Source organism: Bacillus rossius, chromosome 3 (assembly GCF_032445375.1).
Source record: "Bacillus rossius redtenbacheri isolate Brsri chromosome 3, Brsri_v3, whole genome shotgun sequence".
In the NCBI taxonomy this organism is placed as follows: Eukaryota; Metazoa; Arthropoda; class Insecta; order Phasmatodea; family Bacillidae; genus Bacillus; species Bacillus rossius.
Genome location: NC_086332.1, coordinates 63021237 through 63040970, shown reverse-complemented (window position 1 = coordinate 63040970; position 19734 = coordinate 63021237). Strand labels below are relative to the sequence as shown.

Below are 19734 nucleotides of genomic sequence, written 5' to 3'. Positions count from 1 at the left end.
AGTTATACCGAGTTGTAATTATTTGGCTGTTAGACAAAAAACTTAAATTTAATGTTTTTTCATTTTAGTTGATTCAAGGATAAAAGCGGGGTTTTTAAGTTTTTTAAACTATAAGTATTTAAAATCTTATATGAAAATATTTTGCTAAATAGTTACAAACTAATGTTGACAGTTGTGGCTAAGACCTTAAACTAATGAATGACAGATATACAACTTTGTACTATTTGCGAAGCAAATTTTACCCAAAGGTGTATTACTGCTTTACAAATGGGAAATTTCAATTACATCGTCTGTCGATGCTTGATTGCCCTTTTCCTTGTCTTCGTTGTCTTGACTTATCATGGACCGGTTCCACGGCTGCTCTTCCACTGAGCCGATGATAAGGTACACGACGAAGAAGAACACATTTACAGCGGCAGAAATGTAAAAAACCTTGCTCCACGCTGACAAAGTTTGCTGCAACAAGGTTTATTAAACTGAGTCAACAAACATAAAACTCATTTCAAACAAGTTGGGCACATTTTCAGTGGGCTGAAATTGATTGCTTTTCCCGAAGGATGTGAATAACGAAGTAGCGATTCAATTGACTTCGAACACTCCCTTTGCGGTCTACATTACTTGTTTACTGTTGAGACCTCATGGGTAAGAAATACGTAAGCTTAAAGGAGCCTGAAAAAATATAACTGTGATGAGATAGGTACGGAATGGCAGAGAAGAGAAGATATTAGAGCCATACTATGCACGTCTCGCAAAACTTAGAGGTCGTGCAAGATTTATAATAAAAGTTTTCTATAATACCAGAATTCACGTTTGGTTAGTCAGTAATAACTTACCACTGCAGAAGTCAATGTCTCAATTCCAAACATCAACGACCACAAAAATTCCTGGTTTCGTAATTAACATAATGATTGTTTTGGCTGCCTTATTGATACAGTCTCACTGTTTTAAAACTATGTGAGATTCTCTCCTAAAATTGTATTTCCTAGTTGCACTTCATCTCATAAATTTAACAAGAATGTAAGGAGAGCTCACCTGTACACCTGTGCACCTGTACAGCCAGCTCTGCTTAGCACAGATATACTATTATTATTTAAATTTATTCTGCTCCAGGTGGTAACATGTTGCAAATCTGACTATCGTCCTGTTACACATTATTAGTGGGACTAAATAAATAAATAATTTCTCTAACATATGTTATCGGATGTAGGTATGGCTTGGCATTTAGTCTGCTCTGTCACTGACATTTAATTAAATTGAGTGGTAATAAGGGTTGGCAATGATAATTAATTTAAAATGTCATAATAATATTTGTTTAAGGTATTGGAATTTGGTTGTATGTGAAGCACTGTATACAACATACAAGTAGAGCAAAGTACACATAGCATACATCAGCATGTTATTCTTAGAGAAATTTTAAAATCAGATAATACTATCCCAAAATGAATAGTCGTACAGAAGTGAAATATTTGTTAGTTGTTTTGATTAAAGTGTACTAGGACATTCATTGGCTGTAATGGAGTGTGGAAAAGAGTTATTGAAGATCCTGCATTGACCATATCCTCCACTTGGAATGTTAGGTCCCGAAAAGTGTTTGGTTGGTTATGTTCGCCTTCTTGGGATCTTTTGCATTTGAAGTTTGAGATTACTCAGAGCATTTTCACTATTGCATTTCAAGGTGTTCTAATAGACTTAAGAGTGGATAAAAATGCATGCGTAGGATTCTCATTAGAAACATTTTGGGCCCGAACATTAAATGACCTACTTTTCAATAGAACATTAAAATAACCTAATGGCATATATAATTTTGTATGTTGTTAAGGTTATAATATAGTGTGTCCAATTGTATGTAAAAGTTTTAATGTTTGGTTAATTAGTTTCTAGTAAATTAAAATATGTTTTACATAAAATTTCTACTTAATTTTTAATAAAGGTCTCCTCTGAAGTACAATCTATAAACAAACTGACTCGACATTGTTTACATAAGATTATTTTGACAGTTCCGATGGCATATTATATAAAAAGATGGCCTTGTACCCAGAAGACAAGAATCAGTGTTTATCACATCATATGTCTATGGGAGTTGTGTGCTGGCCTCACCTGGTGGTTCGTGACGAGGCCGTTGACGATGGGCGCGAGCACGGCGCCGGAGATGTCGAAGGCTGCCTGCACACCGGACAGCGTGCCGGCGTAGTTGATGGCCAGGTCCATGTGGTTGAGCTTGCTGCCGCCCATGTAGGCGCCGCTGCAGGCCATCGCGGCGACCAGCAGGACCAGAATAGCGACCTCGCTGCACCCCACCAGCGGCACGGTGGCCAGGCAGGCGGCGGAGCCCAGCGTGGCTGAGAGGACAACACAACGGTGCGGGACTTCTCGCACAATGGGACTTCTTCCTCCATGACTTACAGATACTACAACAGAACCATACAAGCTACAATCAGAGTTTGGCTGAGAAGACAACACAACTGTGCGGAACGTCCCTCACAATGTGACTTCTCCTTCCTTGACTTACAGATACTACAGCAGAACTATACAATCTACAAGCCAAGCGTGGCTGAAAATACAAGCCAAAGATGCGGAACTTCTTTCACAATGTGACTCCTCCTTCTATGTCTTACAATTATTACAGCAGAACCATATAAACTACAGTCTTGCACTGGCCAGTTTATCGTAACACTAAAATCAACAGTTCAAAGCTGTGCTGAGCAAAGCCTTAAAATATCCACAAACTCTAGAAAAATAAATAAAATTTTCATGAAATTAAAGATGAATAACCTAAAGCTCCTAACTAACATATGATTTTGGATAAATTTTTGTGAATTGAAAAAATGTATAAAAGCAATGGAGATGTATGTACCTATAAGTGCAATGGTAATGATGGCTTAAAATGTTGGAGCAGGAACCAGAATGTAAGTAAAGGCGGATAACTGTAGAGATAGGCATTTATTGTTATTCGATATGTGCTAGCCTCCAACAAATCCTTCATACTATTTTGTGAAGATATGAGAAGCCACCACTTTTCTCTCTACCTGCACACTAAATTAAGGTGGTTGTCTTAAGAAAAAATGTTGACATGTTTGTAGGAACTACGCGCAAAGGTAGCAGCATGTATTATAGACCTTAATGCTCTATTGGCGATGCTTTTAAATAATGAACATTGGCTGTGATAATCTGTGTATTTGACAAAACTGTATTTTACGAACATTAACTAAGAATTTCTCATCGCAAGGGAAAAAAAATACTACTGTTTTATTTGAGAGCCAAAGGGTTTTCTTTAAAGGAAAACATAACACTGTCTTAACCTTATAATATATACATAAACTGTTAACCTATTCACCAAACGTGATCAGATGCTAAAAACTCACTTCAACCTTAGAGTTTCCGGCACCACAAGTTCCGATGTATAACCATCCATCGGCTGCAGTATAAATTGACACTATTTAGAGAATGTACATATTCAAGCTAACACAGTTAAAAGGATATTTTTATGATTTAATTTTGCAAGGGATCGCGGAATGTCTGAAGTGTTATGATTGTTTGCAGATGTTATGTAATGATAAAATTAAATGGCTTGTATTTACTTTTATTGGCTCAAATGTAAACAATAAAATTAAAACTAACATCATAAAATGACTAATTAAGACATTTAGCATGTGACCAATAATGACTTTAATTACACAAGTGTTTGGATGTAACACACAATTCTCAATTGTTAGAAAATACATATTCATGGAAGTTTAAAAGTTTCCCTAACCAAATATATAATAAATGTATTTAACCTTAAATTAATTTTTATGTTCTTAAATGATATCTAAATAATTTTCGGAAGTTGCTGGGCATAAATATAACGGATGGCAGGGGACGATAAAAAAAGCAATTTTTTAAGGAACATATGTCTGTAAATGTAACCCTGCAAAGTTACATGTGCGAAGAGTTGCGCGCCAATTGGAATTTCGCGCGCATGTTTTCACCACTCCACTAGCTGAGAGGAGGCGCGAACTCAGCTCCACGGGAAGCATATGACGAGCGGATGCAAAACAAAATGTATAATTAGCTATACGCACTAGCATCCAGCAGTTTGGTGTGCAGCACCCTTTGTGGTTTGAAACCTCCATTTTCACGTAGTCGCTGGTCAAGACGTACGAAGGCCTTCCTAATCGGCCAACTTAAGCGGATGAAACATCTTTGGTAAATGCCTATTGTTCCTGCTGCAATTCCTGTCGCCTCCACGTACGTCATGTGTACGTTGGCCATCTCTGCGAAATTAAAGTCTGCCACGCTGTTGTTCGTAGAATTCTGTAATCGTAGCACCGTAATCAATTAAACCGTCAACACTGTTCTAAACGCCCCAAGCCAAAAATGTAAATACACCGCAACCATCTATCCGCCGTGCTGCACACAATACCATTGGTGCTAGTGCTTGTGGTTAAGTTAAAATATATGGCCCCTCTGATCGCCTGCTCCCGGCGTTGTGTTTGAACGTCAGGGCGCGGCGCTGCGATCGCGAGTCATCTCAGCTGGCAGAGTGGCGCCTATGCAAGTGAAGTTACAATTTCAATGCTACTGTCCTCACCATCGACAGCAAAAGGAAATAAAAAAATGTTTTGACATTACCTGCTGCCCATTAAATTTATGCCCAGCAATTCCGAAGACCTATATAGATGGGAAATTACTACTGTTGACGATGCATGTTAGACAATGTCTTATTGGAAAGCGATGTATTTCCCCTTAGATATTCACTATTGAAACTTGAATTTTTTTAATAACTTAACTGCAGAACACTGGTCAGCAAAAGTAATAAGTAATTAATTGATCATCATAACTTAGTACCTAGATGAATGCAGTTGTAACACAAACTCTGCATTGTGTTTCCCAGACTTTTCCTCCTGTCCTACACTGTCATACACTGGATCCTTCTTGGAAAATGAGGATGCAACATAGTGACTGTGTGAAGTTGGACCCTTGAATTTCATTTTTATTATTACATTCACAACTTTTAATGTAAATAATACTTACAAATGCCATTGAAAATATGGTACGAGAGAAGATGACCCATAAAGTGGCTGCTCTTCACCCACTGTGAGATGAATCCGAATGCTATGGCACTCATCCAGAAAAACAGCTGTGGAATGGTTAGCAGGTACCCTGCCTGAGACATGGGACAAGAAACAGCAATGTTTTGGACATAGCTCTACAGTCTATCAAAATATTTAAGATTATTTTTTTTAGTTATGTAGATGACGATGTGTCTTCAAGATATTTACTGGGTAAGAAAATAGAAGCACTGAATATTTTCGATTTTCGCAAGGCTTGTAACTTATTTGTAAGAATTTACTTAGTATAATGAATTCATTTAAACATATAAAAGTAGACTAATATCATACATATGGATATCACGAGCTAGTTGAATTTGAATATGTTCTTTTATTAAAATAATAAGGTATATATCTCAATAAAACTACTAAATGTCAGTAAAATAATGCGGAAGAAAGTTTTGGCATAAGTATATTACTTTCCAAAATCATTAAATGACAAACAAGTGTTAACTTAGTTAATAAAGTGCTGAGACGGAATTTGCTGACTTAACTGACCTGGGTTGTGCTGTAATGCAGAACATCCACCATGTAAGTAGGCAAGTTGTTGACGTAGGTGTTAAAAATCCAGCTTGGAGCGAGAGCCATAGTGACGTGAGCCCAGATGGGTGGCGAAGACAGCATTTGCCTCCACGGAAGCACAGATAATGTCTAGGGATGAGAAACAAAGCATTTGAAGACGAGGTTTGATGAGATGAGAACTAAGCAGTGGCTGAACTAGTAGGTGAGGAAAGGGAGTGACCCAAAAAACCCCATCATCTCATTACAACGTCCACCAAGTTTCATTCTGACTTGAAAGTCATTTTAGACCTCACCGGGAATCGAAATTGGCTAGCCGTAGTGAGAGGCAACTGGTCTAATCACTTAACCAAATTGTTTATTTTAAAGCACTAGTCTTTTTATCTGTGTAACATATAAATAAAATAAATGGTGCTGGTATTTCAGTGCTCGTCAGTAAACATCTAACCTTGGTAACGAGCAAATCCATGTGTTTTCATGTTGTCCGTGTTGCAAAAAAACGAAATTCGGATACAAATTTTAACGAAGATTTCTTTAAAATAATGCCGAGAGTAATGAATTTACAGATAAATAAAATATTCGCTTTTCAAGTAACGAAATTGCTGGACGCGAAAACACATACTCTCTACGCCCGCCGCTAGAATTCGCTGAAAGTTGCTTGCTACCATCACTCGCAGATAACAGCACTAAACAATAGGAACAGCTCTAATGAAAGTGGTATGACTTTAACAAATTCTAAAACCTTATTTTTGACAAGGATTATTTAAAAATACTACCCCTCTAGTTAAAATTCACTGCACAGTTAATACAATAACATTTCCGCACACATTATATATCATTCTTCTATGGGCTTATTAAAATAATAACTGGAAACATTTTAAAACACATATTACAACACTAAGTATATGTTTGTATATTTATTTCTGCTTAAATCACTGAAATCAGTCTGTAAATACTTTCTACAAACAAACCTCAAACTTATTGAGTTGATTTAACATTATTATGTGATAATATAATATCATGTTATTTAAACGTAAAAAAAAATATTTTTTTTTTCTAGTGACGAGGTTTAAACCACTTATAAATATTACCAATTGAGCTTACAAACTGCGCCCTTCATCACTCCGATACAAGCTTGTTGAGAATTTTCAAAGAGAATATGTATTACTAGCTGCAATATCTGGCGTTGCCCGGACTGAACACAGGGTGAAGGGAACCTTTTTCGAAATCAGATGTAGTTAGTAATTGTCTTCTTAATTTGAATTTAAAGTATGCAAAATAATTAATTTATATCACTTTCAGATTCCGACAGACGTTGTTCAGCCAGTGTATAGTTGTTTACCTATATACATATATAAATAGGTGGTCTGTATGTAATATAGACTCTATAAAGCACTATAGAAAAAAACTGAACAATAAGAGATTACTAACATTGAAAAGATTCTATTATCTAGCTCATGCTCGGCATGCATTGCAATGCCTCATTCAGTTTTGTTTTGTAATGTGTTTGAAGTAGTTACACATATACAAATCATCTATACATCCCTCTAAATATATATTTATCTCTATCTACATCTATATATCTATGTATCTCTCTATCTCTAATTATCTCTTTATATCTGCATATATACATATATACATCCCACTATCTTTCTCTCTCCTATATTTATCTTTATCTAACCCATTTCATTCTCTATACCTCGCTCTATCTCAACTTATCTCTCTATCTCTATCTCACTATATATATCACTATATCACTGTCTTTCGTATACATTTAAATAAATTTTGTCATGCGTGCGCACTTATACAAAAAAACAGACGAATTTCCGCTATATAATATGAAATAAACACATTTTTTGAAACCATTCGTGCTTAAACTTTTGAAAAATAGTTATACCGTCTCAGAAACCTTCACGGGCATGCGCATAACAAATCACCAAAATTTAATCGCAATCGGATGAATGGTATAGGAACGCATACGGCACAAACAAACGAAAATTAAAGACATGACAAACGCATCAAACGATGGTGCCTTTAAAATTCAAGGCAACTCTATCTTTTGACGAAGTTAAGAACAAAACTGTTATCAGCGCCTTTATTTTGCTAGCCGCTGCGAGCTCTACTAAGAGGGCTGGTCTCACCAAGGAGAAAAATATGAATTTGCCAGACCTTGCTATGTGTATGATCGTGTGACAGACATAGAGAAATGACACTCACTCACTATTTGTATGTCTATGACCTATGATTTTTTTCTGTTATAAAATGAAATTATCACTTTTTCACTCCCTTAGGGAGTGAATTTCATATTAATATGGGGTCTATGTGTTAATCCAGGTTATGAGCTCGCTGTAGGCCATATTTCATTCAAATCCATTTAGCCGTTTTTGCATGATTGAATAACAAACATCCAAACATACAAAGAAACTAACATTAGCATTTATAATATTAAAACAAATATATCCCACGGGAACCTATATTTTACCGGGATAAAATGTAGCCTGTGTGCTATTCTAGACTATCATCTATCTCTGTGCCAAATTTCATCCAGATCCGTTCAGCCATTCTGGCGTGAAAGATGTAACACACATCCATCCACCATCCATCCATTCAAACTTCACATTTATAATATTAGTGGGATAATCACTGTTATGCTAGTTCCTTAGGTATTTTAAAACCCGTGATTACTTTTTACTATGTCTATTTTAGTTTACCAATTATATTCCAGGGGAGTTTCACTATCACAAAGTTTTATTTGGCACACTAATATGTTTGTATGTCCCCTAATTTTACGAAAGTGACTATGTACGGGTTTATGTGGCTTCATGTGGGTCCGCCATCTTAGTTGCATATTTCCGTTCATCGGCTTCCGTTCAAATTTCACGAGTTTACTCCTACCAAATGCTGCATACCGATAGCTATGATGTTTACATATCAATAATAAAAATCACCAAATACAAATATGTTTTTGAGACAAATAATAAAAATGGGCATTCCCAAAAATAGTAAAAGGTAAAACTAGGGCTGTACACAGAGGTTTAAATATACGGGTGCTCCCAGACTACAGTGGTCTCTAAATTATTTGGGTATATTATCGCCACACACAAATAATTTAGGTCATTCTGGAAGTTGGAATTGTATTCATGTTAACTTATCTAAAATTAGAGAAGGTTTGTTCCGCGGTTGATCAGACTGCTGCACCTGAAGGCATAAGTAATTGCTTTTTTTGTCAGCATAAGGAAATAATTATGTTGGGCGAGGCGAGAGCAGAACTACCCTGGGATGATAATGATGGGGGAAACCTGGCCACCCCGGAAATGTCCCCTACTACACTCCCTTCGCTAAAGGTTCTCACTTAGTGAAAGGTGAGTGGTCTGATTACTAAGCCACAGTTACCTCAGACTTTCAATAAATACGGGGAAAAAATTGTGTTACACTTGTGACGATAAAAACAGTCACATGCTTTTCTTAGTAAAATTATTTTATTTTCCACTCATAATTGACTACTGTTTTTCGTTAGTATAGCCAACGAGTATCTTGGAAACCAAACACTTAAAATAAAAAATTGTTGTAATTTTCAATATAAGTATATAACATTTGAATGTAGACCAGGTTCATCTTTAATTTCTGAAACACACGGTTTTAATCTTACAGTATGTTATTTAGTGCATATTTTTGTGTAGTCAAATTAAGAGGACAGTAATTACAATCAAAATATGATATGTTTTGGAAAATTATTTTAAAGTAATAATATTATTAAAATACCTAATAAACACAAAGGGAACATCGTGCACTTGATTGTCTTTACGTATAATAAGGAAACAAGACTTTCGGGCCTAAAATCCACAATACAATCAAGTACAGTATTTTTTTTGTTGGAAATTACTCTTTAAAGTTTAATATTTGGTTTTTCAGTGTGCCTTCACTTCTATCCAATGCAAAACAATGGTAAACCACCGCAGCCTATATCACCTAACTAGTGTACCTATATTAACCACGGTCATTTATTTGATGTTGATGTCACTGGTGTTTATATCACCGATGTTTATGTCAGTAATTGTTTTACGTATTATTATGCCAGAATGGATGACAATAACGAAGTTTAACTCACCTGGGACGGTTCTTTGACATTGCTGGTTGCGAGGTAGGCCAGCTCTTCCTGGGAGATTCTCGGGTGTTTTTCGGGGGTGTCGTAGACGCAGAGGTGCCACAGCAGCAGCCACACCAGTTGTGAGGAGGGAATGACGTAGAAGGCGAACTGCCAGTCCATGGAGTCGACCAGCTTCCCCGTGATGCCGTTAGCGGTGATAACACCGAGGCTTTGCGCTGCATAATCATGTCCGATGAAGTAATGTAACAGCTCAAAATATATAATGTAAGAAGGAGAACCTACTACCAAAATGCAAAAAATAGCTCATAACATAATATATCAAATTATTTGGCTTCATGATGTGAAAAAGTGAATAACCTGATAACATTCTGAAAACCTACAATAATTTCATAACCTACAATGTCAGCATAGGTGCATAAAGAATAATAACATGAGCTCATGAGGTGCAAATTTAGAAGAAAAAGTGTTGTTATAAGTGATTAATTTAGTGATCGACGAGTAGTTAAATTGTTTTGGTCCATGTCTATTCAATCAATAATATTAACACAATTTTCTAGTTTTACTACCTAGCTAAATTGCCCACTAAATACCAGTAAAATGTCTATACAAAAGGTAAACTAATGTAATTACACCTGATATTTACAAGTCACTAAAGTATGTTCCACAGTAACTCATACATTTGTTTGAACTTGTCCGTGCACAATGGTTCTAGAACACTGTTTTAACACTACACACTTGCGCGCTGCGTGACATGCCACCACGGTTCTTTCTCTCTTTGATCATGAATCCTACCTTGCCAACAGAATAGATGCACGTTACCTCAATATCGAAGGCACCACCTATGCTTGTTCAGGGTATCGCTAAACCTCAAGACTGACTTAAATGGTCGGGAGATGCGCTTGTAAAATGTTCGGAATGGCTAAGGAAGGATCTCGTAGCTTTACGATTGTACTGTAAACCAAGATTCATCTGACGCGCATAGAATCTGCCAAAGAAAGCATCCAAAATTTGTTTTCTCTGAGAAAACACGGGCCATTCATTAATCTCCATATGCATGGACGAGACATGGGGTGCCATGCAATGTCAGTGTCATCAAGTAGATAGCGCGAAGATAAAATGGAGCTGCATGATGGGGCTGCAGTTATCGCTAAGGATACATCATTTTGAAGACAGTCGCTGTCAACTGCCAACACCAGGTGTCCGGTGTTGCGAGATATGAAGTACGATCGCTTGGAAAATACCTGCAGTGTCGCGCACCTAAGCCACCAAGTAGTCTGGATGTCTTTGAAATTCCATTTTACAACATTGATCCCCACCTAAAACTTTTCGTCTCGAGCAGTTGATATGTTACTTTTGATAATTCCCTTAATCTTTCCATATTAACCACCTCAATTCATCCTCTTTTCCTTTTTTGGTTTGGGTATACTGCATCATTTAATCGTTTAAACTCTTTACATAGGCATCACATGCCACTTAAAGTTCAGGTCACCTACCTATCTTCCTCTGTGGTCTGTATATCCACAAAAAAATCTCTATCTTGAAATCTGGTCTATTTAGTCTTCAGATCGTACTTCGTCTTACTTCGGCTTGTAGCCAGTCATTTTTTTTTTCGGGCTTCATTATGCATGAGAACCACACGCTCCTCTAGAAGATAGGCATAGTTGATGGTGCTGTTGGATCTTGTCGTGTAGAACCAAACATAATATCCCAGGCAGGCAAACTCAACTCCTGTTTAAATTAAATACTTGCAGAAGTCTATCCAGTTGAATCATGAGTGGCTGCCATGAATGTGATAAAGAATAGTTTGATGCCTTACTCTCAATATTGCTGACTGTCTAAATTAACATTGGCATGATGTTCTAGACTTCTGTTGATACTTCTCTACCATACCATAATACTAGAGGTATAAGGCTGTAGTCCTAGATTTCTCCATCCTATGGAATACAGTTTATTCTAAATTTTAGTCCTGGTTTGAGTAAAGCTCGATTGGTACCACAAATCTGCAAATGAGTTTATTAACTAGCACATTAGCTATGATGTTAGGCCTTGTAAGGTAGAACATGAGGCTCCAACCACTTACTTAAATAATTCATCGCCATCAGGATATACCTTTTACCATGTAAAACGAATTCCACCATTTACAGGAAGTTGTAGGAACTTTACACTTAACCGAATGTTAGTATAATAAACTGGAACAATTTAATTTCTGTTGAGGAAGCAGTCTTCTCTTCTTCTTCAAGGTACAGCTCCACTTGCCTGTAGCCACTCTTGAAGTCCAGCATTGAGAATCTCCAGTGAATGTGATAAGAATATAATCAACATGGTGAAGTGAGCAAATATTTTTTCGATTATGTTATTCGGTTTCCGGTAGTCCACACAGAACAACTAAGAAAGTATGGCTCCATTGAACCACTCCTCATTATAATTGAACCCATCTTCTTTGCCTCTTATTGTTTTTATTGAGGCAAACGCCAAATAAAAAAAATAGTTTCACGAATTTACAGATTTTTTTAGTAGGTAGCATACACACCATTACAAGGATATAAGTTTTATAACAGTTTATCTGTAACGAGGCTGTGGAACTATAAGTCTTAGTCGGCCAAACTTCTGGCCTGAACTATATATATAAATTTTACATGTAATTAAAAGTTTAAAGTTTGTCTCCAAAAATAGTATGCGCGAAGCCAGCTTAAGAAGGACTAAAATGCATGAGCACTGAGTAATTATCCAAATAGTAATGTCACATTAGGGAATCCATTGTTATAAATTTCTGTACATAGTGTGGTGGGAACGAAAGTAAAAGAAGCACATTAACATAGTCAATGTATGAGTAAATGTACTTAGTTTCTTCAGAGCACCTATTCGTGGTTAGTCCAAGTACTTATCATTCAGTACTGATGGTTATTTCAACCTATATGATCATGACTCAGTCGCTCCGATTGGTAACATAAATAACGACCCGAAAGTAAGCAAAAACTAAAAATTTGTTTATAATAACTATGAGTTTTTACATATTTTTACGTTTCTCTATGTTTGATGTTTCAAGACCACTTTTAAATTTGCAGCTGATACAAATTAATGACTTAGCAACACATTAACATGTTATAATATCATTTCAAGAAAGAAAAAATCGATCGATACGATTACTAAAAATAGGCACTAACACGGAGGACACGAAATATGGGACAATCCATTGGATAATAAGAGGAAATTAAAAAGCTGAAATCAATTTACCAGCGAACGTGATGCCTGCTAGTTTTTGTCTTTCGTCAGGCGGGAACCAGGACGAGAGCATAGCGTTAATTGCAGGGATAGGTGCGCCCTGCAATCAAAGTTCCAGTCCATAAGGGAAAAATATTGCAGTAACTTAAATTAATCTACAATTAGCAAATTTGAATCCTTCGGTTTTGTTACTTATTACTGTGGCAGTAAAACACACACAAAACAAATTTTATTTAAGGTTAGAGATAACGTAATGATTTTCGGTTGCTTGGGCATACTATTCCGAATACAACGAGGTCATTAAAAAGAAACGTAGGGAAGTTTATCTCGTAGTACTACCACTGTATTAAACTCCACATCAACAATATGTTAAAACTTAATTCATTCATTCTAGCCCTCAATTATTTTACTGAACGTCAAGACGAGAACAGTTTAAAAGATTTCTAATTACGGTTCTAAATTAAAAAATAGAAGCTTAGTTTGAGTTGTATGCATATTTTTCAAAAATTTTAAAATCCCCAACCACATCCAGGATATTAGATACTGTGAATACAAATCATGAATAATTCTACTATTGAGAACAATTCAAAATAAAATCAAACATGCTATTTTTTTGGGGAGGAGGGGGGAAGAGAAATGTATTTTGGCACTTATTATGAGGTAAAAATTTTTAATCATGAAACTTCGAAAATTCATACTGTAAAAAAATTAAAATGCAAACTTCGCAAGTTATTTGCTTCAATGATTTGCTAAGTTAGTATAGTAATGTTTTTACAGTATAAATACTCAAAATTACGTGATTAAAGATTGTTGACGCATAAGTTATGCAAAGAATTTTTTCCTTGAAAAGTTTAGTATGTTAGATTTAATTTTCATTTGTTATCAATAGTAATGTTGCGAAACATTTACTGTCACAGTTTCTAATAATTTAGGCGCGGTTGGGTATTTGACTTTAGAAGTCCCTGCACTTTCAAATTCCTCGTGTATTATCGGGGCTATATAAAATCACCAACAAATAAAATAAAGTTTACTATTTTGAATGGGTTTCATTCAATTGAGTAAATGTTGTCTTATAATGTTAGAGCATTTCATTTTTCAAATCCGAGAAAAAATCATATTTGGTTCATTGTAATTTCGAAATTATAAGGTGCATTGACCGAGGGAAGTTAAACACGACGCTATCGAAGCTATAACTGAACCTTCCGCGGTGGGTCGGGGCTTTACACAGACATGAATATTTGGTGTTCGCGGTGCCTTCGTGTCTTCAGACGGCCTCACCATGAGAAGGCCTGCCGCCAGCTGCGAGACGATGAGGGCGTTCACATCCCACTTAGCGAAGACCGGGAACAGCATGGTGAACAGCACTCCCATGACCGTCGAGACGGCCACCAAGAGCTTGGGGCTCCATATCTCCACCAGGCGGCCGGCCACTATCATGGAGGGTACCAGCCCGATGGCCATGGCCGACATCACGTAGCCCTGCATCGCTTCGTCCCAGTCGAACTCTCCTCCCTGGGAAAAGAGGAATTACACCCACGAATCAGCCCGGGGGTCAGTTTATGGAATGAACTATATTCGTCCCTAACTACCCTGCATCGCCTTTGTTATTATATTTATTAATGTATACATTTATTAAGCGCCGGCCGACAGACATAATCGAAATAGGCCGTATAAAACAAATACCACGAGGCGTGTCCGGAAAGTAAGTACCGTTCGGTTATTAAAAAAATTAACTAATGGAATAATATGTTTTATTGAATGTGTTATTTTACTTCATATATACAACACATTTTCACATTGTTTCATAGTTTCACATAGTTTTTAATTCAGTTCCAAGCACTTTTCGCAACGCTCTTTATTTAACCTATCTGCATAGAAGTTTTCCGCCTGAAAATCAAAACAGTTGGCAATCGTAATTTTGTACATTTTGCTGTAATTGTTGGCCCACGTTTCATTAAATCAACCAAAATTAAGCTCTTTTCGTCCAAAAAAAACTGGAGCCATCATTTTTCGACTCGAGTACGGAGATTGCTTAAACTTTTTCCGGAGATGTCTACTAAACGCCTGTACTTAGGCTACACGCATTGCGTATTCGAGGTCCATCATGCCTATGGCCGAGGCGTCCGTTCCATTCTGTGACTACACATATTTGTTACGCAATCTTCCCTAACTTCAAAATGAAATCAATTATGCTTAAATCTTGGATTTAAAAAAATGTTTTCACGATTTATGCGGCAAAAATCTTTAATCGGGCAATTTTGAGTATTCATACTGTAAAATAAATACTATGCTAACTTACCAAGTCATTTAAACAATTAACTTGCTAAGTTAGCGTAGTTAAGTTTTTTACAGTATGGATTATCAACGTTTCCTGAATAAAAATTTTGACCTTATAAGTCGTGCGAAAATACAACCCCGCCAAAAATAAGTATAGCATGTTTGATTTTATTTTGAATTGTTGTCAATAGTAGGTTGATGCATGATTGAGTTACAAATATTTGTAGTCACATATCTAATAATTTGGGTGTGGTTGGAGATTTAAAAAAATTTAAAACAAAATGCATTTCACTCAAAAACTACGACACTGTTTTAAATATTTTAAATTCATGGCCGTAATTAAAGGTGATATTGGTGTTCTCGGCTTGACGTTGAGTTATGGAACATTCTGAATATATAAATATTTAAATTCATTTATCTTGGTCTGCCCCTCCTGACTACAGCTATAAGCTGTTATGCTGGAATAACAGTAGCGCCTGGTATTTGCATAACCGCGAAATGTGAAACACTATCAAACAAACTCATAGCCTGTTTCTCAATGGTTTGATTAAGTTTTGATAAAATAATGTTTTGGTTAGCTACATTTTCTGTTTCTCAATATAAGTATAACTTTAGTTAAGAATTTATTTGCCCTTACTAATTATTATCTTAAACACAATAATAGTTCTGATTTCTAGGCTGATCAATACATTTTAATTAGCATGGGGGTTATTATTGATAGTTCTAAAGTTAAGTTTCTTAACTATTATTAGCTTTGAAGTGGGAAAAAAGATTCAGAAAATAAAAAATATTATTTTAAAACTTCTGTGTGATAGTAATTACGAACATAACTTGAGCGAAATTTTACACCCCATGTATTACACATAGTAAAGAGCCTTTGAAAATATTTGTGACAAAACAACAAATGCAAATTATGTGTGTATGTTAAATTAAAAAAAATACAGTCTTTAACTAAAAACAAATGACGAGGAAAACCAAATCAACATGGAGTGAAATCCAGCCTCAAGTCTGTGCGCTTATTTTAAGTACTGTCCAAGAAGCTCCATATCAAATATGAGTCGTTACATTTATCTTGATCTTTTAGTATATATATATATATATATATATATATATATATATATATATAATACATACGAGCTTCCCTCCAAATGCATTCGTAAAGTAATTGTATGCCTTTAAATTTGCATAACGATACTTTATTATAAATTAAGCTAATTACTTGAGATGAAATTACAAATCCCTTTATTTTTCTTTGCTGAATGAAAATGTTGTATATACATTTTTAAAACCAAGCGAATATTGTAGTCTTCAATATGAGCAGTAACTAACATCTTAAATGAAAAACAAAATTTAATTGATATTTAGTGATGAATTATATATATATATATATATATATATATATATATATGTTAGAACACACTGTACGCGAGGAAGCCGCAGACTGGATATAAATATGTCTTGAACCATAGAAAAACATGTATTTTCCACACAAGTGATGAACCTAAGAGGGATCATACAAGAAAAACATCTTAAAAAAATTAATTCAGGTTTTCTTTTTAATCAGTAACGGTGAACTATTTTTCCAAACGGATTATTTTGGGAGTTGAAAAAATTTTACATCGAAGAAAAAACAGGCTTGGATTTTTTTTATTAATATCAAGTCGTTACTGATATGATAGTCCAAAAAAAAAACAATTTTAATATGCGAGTCTCAATTAACTTCCTGGAAAAAAGTGATATATATTTTCTTATAATTTTGCAATGACTCATATTCCAGTGGATTGGAGGGTATGAGCGATTCACGTTAATAGGGTCGGAATTATTTAGAATCACCAGCTCACCATAACCGGTGTTCCTTACGTGCACTTGGCTGGAGCTGTTCTGACCCGCCTGTCCGAAGATGCACACGTCCACCGTATCGTTTGCATAAGTGTCCGTGGAATTCCTGCGCACCATCGCAGGAAGAGCGACCGGAGGGAAACACAGAGTTTGTATGTTGAAGAACGTGCCAAGCATCGCCACGGCGGCGAAGACATACCTGGCTGGCACGCCGCGTGACCTGCCTGTAACAGGAGATCGTGCACACATTGGTCAAGCGCGACATTTATTTTCATCGCGATGCGTAAGTAAACCTCGAGAAACGCGAACACACTGTGGTGGCAGAAGCCACCAATTGAAAAAATTTTCATGGCACGAACTCCGTGCCACGTAAAAGTCTAAATTCATTGAAAATAAGAACCTTCCGCATCCATAACGAAGATTTTGTTCTGACACTAATGTGCACAGTTACAAACGAGTATATGTTTTAGGGTTTCTATAAGGCGTATTTACAAACATAAAAACCCAAAATATCTATTTAAAGGACAGCAATACATAAAATATTATGATTATTTACTAATCATATTCGAACAAATAGTCACACAGCGAACGTATTCAATCATTTGTGCTTGCTACACGAAAATGTATCTCCGAACCCAGGAAATTTCAGCTCCATGTACATACGCAAGGCTGGACATGAGTGAATATATATATATATATATATATATACTCCTGATAACACACTAACACATAACCTAAAGCCATATTTGGTGTGATTTATGCAAACAACAAGTTACAACTGGAGACTATGGCTAGCATAGTGAATCGTGTTCAGTTTTAATTGTATGCATTGAGCTTCTGAGTCCTATAGCATGTAAAGTATTTAACAAAAACAATTATAACACAGCGAAACCTAAATAACAAAACTAAAAATAAAAAATGCAAATGAAACTAATTATGAGTAGAATAATTGTTTTCATCTAGTTGTAAATATCAGTCAACGATTGTAGAAAGTTAAACTAGTTCAATAATGGGAACTTCCAAGTAGAAATGTCCGTAAAAAGAGGTGTGTTTAAGCACTTAAGTATATCACAAATAATTAAGCAAACTTATAGTCACACAACTACACACGGTTGCTGAAGCCAACTCCAATATTATAGGATGGAAATCAATGGTGATAAATTGAGGAGTCTCAGTTCAAAAGGTACTATTTCCACTTCGAAAGATAATATATTTTAAAAACATTATTTTTAATATAAACGAGTAACCTTCATAATATATGCTGTATCACATATTATTTCTTAGAATTGTACTATGGAATCTAATGGCTAAATTACATGTACATTTTATTTAACGCTTCGTTCTTTTACAGCATTCTTAGGATAGAAATAGTACAGTTTGAAAAGACACTCCTCAACTGAAGTCCTGCCGGTGAGTTAGGTTCGAACTCACGACCCTCGCTACACGAGTGTGATGTGTTAGCGATCACAGCTACTGGAGACTCCCAGATTCCAAACATAACAGAATCAGGGAAGAAACAGAAGAATATCAGAACCTGCCCTGTTAGAGATTGATCGCGCTAGTGTATGCCCGCCGTCTTGTATAATTGTCTTCAGCCTCGTGCGTTAGAGAGCTGAACTCCTAGTAAATGCGTTCACCTACTTATCATAATATTCTTTTATCAATTACTGTGAGTAAATATTGATCTTTTAATTTAGTAGAAATAGTTCATAGTTTTCTTCCTATTGATGTTATGAAGACCATCTTGCCCTACTTAAAGATGACTTACATTCCACATCGGAGTGTTATTGCACGGAAAGAATGTAAAAAAGTTAAAACATTACCAAAACAAAAGTGTTTATTTGAAGATGAACGTTCCGTCATGCTTTTCTGTGCATTTTTTTTCAATAATTACAATTTTAATTAATCGAGATATAGTACTGCGCTTAACATTACCACCTAAGAATACACCAAGCATTAATACGTTACACACGAATGTGTTTAGAGATTTCAAGTTGACTAGAAAATTTACACAAACGTTTCGTCTTCGAAAGCACGTCGCGATCAAAAGACATGCTCTCAAAATACCCTTAAAATACGCTAAAGAAACTAAATTGAGGCGTGAGGGAAAATATGTAAACAAGACCAAGAGAAAAAAATTCAAATGACAAAAGAAATACACACGTAACAGTAACCAATCCAAAATTTAGAGGTAAAAAAATAATTTGAAAATGACAAGAGTTTTAACTTTAACATTCCTACATACACTTTACTGTTCAACATAGAACAAACCCTACTTACCAATTCGAGCAGTCATGACACATCTCCGACACACTCACATCGTCTTATACTATAACAGCTGATTCGACCTGACTGGAATGAGTACAAGTTTCAGGAGGCGATTTCTTAAATAATCAGCACGAGGTAACATCGCGCATGCGTAGCGCGGTACTAAAAAATCCAGCGTGGGAGAAATAGAGAACAAGGCACAACAATAGCGTAACGGAAAACCAAGGATGTTGGAAATCGCCTAGTCATAGGTGTTGCGAAACTCTTTTAGTAATGTTCTTAAAATGAGCATTCCGATACAGGCCAGACAATAGCTCAATATAAGATCAACAAATATTTTTACTACGCAGTTTGAAAGCGCTGTCCATGTCGTGTTCTCATTGTTTGTCTGTGGTTGGTGAGGCCGCAATT

The 19734-nt window shown here is 35.9% G+C and overlaps 1 protein-coding gene across 8 annotated transcripts; it reads right to left on the bottom strand.

The window, feature by feature from the left end:
* Positions 1 to 214: 214 nt before the first annotated feature.
* Positions 215 to 19409, bottom strand: LOC134531451 (sialin-like). 8 transcript variants are annotated; one of them, XM_063367154.1, is made up of 9 exons: positions 19336 to 19409; positions 17077 to 17279; positions 14218 to 14451; positions 12952 to 13039; positions 9718 to 9932; positions 5589 to 5741; positions 5014 to 5146; positions 2098 to 2408; positions 215 to 456 (listed from the first exon to the last, which is right to left on the bottom strand). In XM_063367154.1, exons 1-9 carry the CDS (start codon positions 19349 to 19351, stop codon positions 262 to 264), a joined length of 1548 nt encoding a protein of 515 aa, XP_063223224.1. In that variant the 5' UTR covers positions 19352 to 19409; the 3' UTR covers positions 215 to 261. The 8 variants fall into 8 exon arrangements, with proteins under 8 accessions (XP_063223224.1, XP_063223225.1, XP_063223227.1 ...); XM_063367155.1 differs by having other exon boundaries at positions 2098 to 2339; XM_063367158.1 differs by having other exon boundaries at positions 335 to 443.
* Positions 19410 to 19734: the final 325 nt, after the last annotated feature.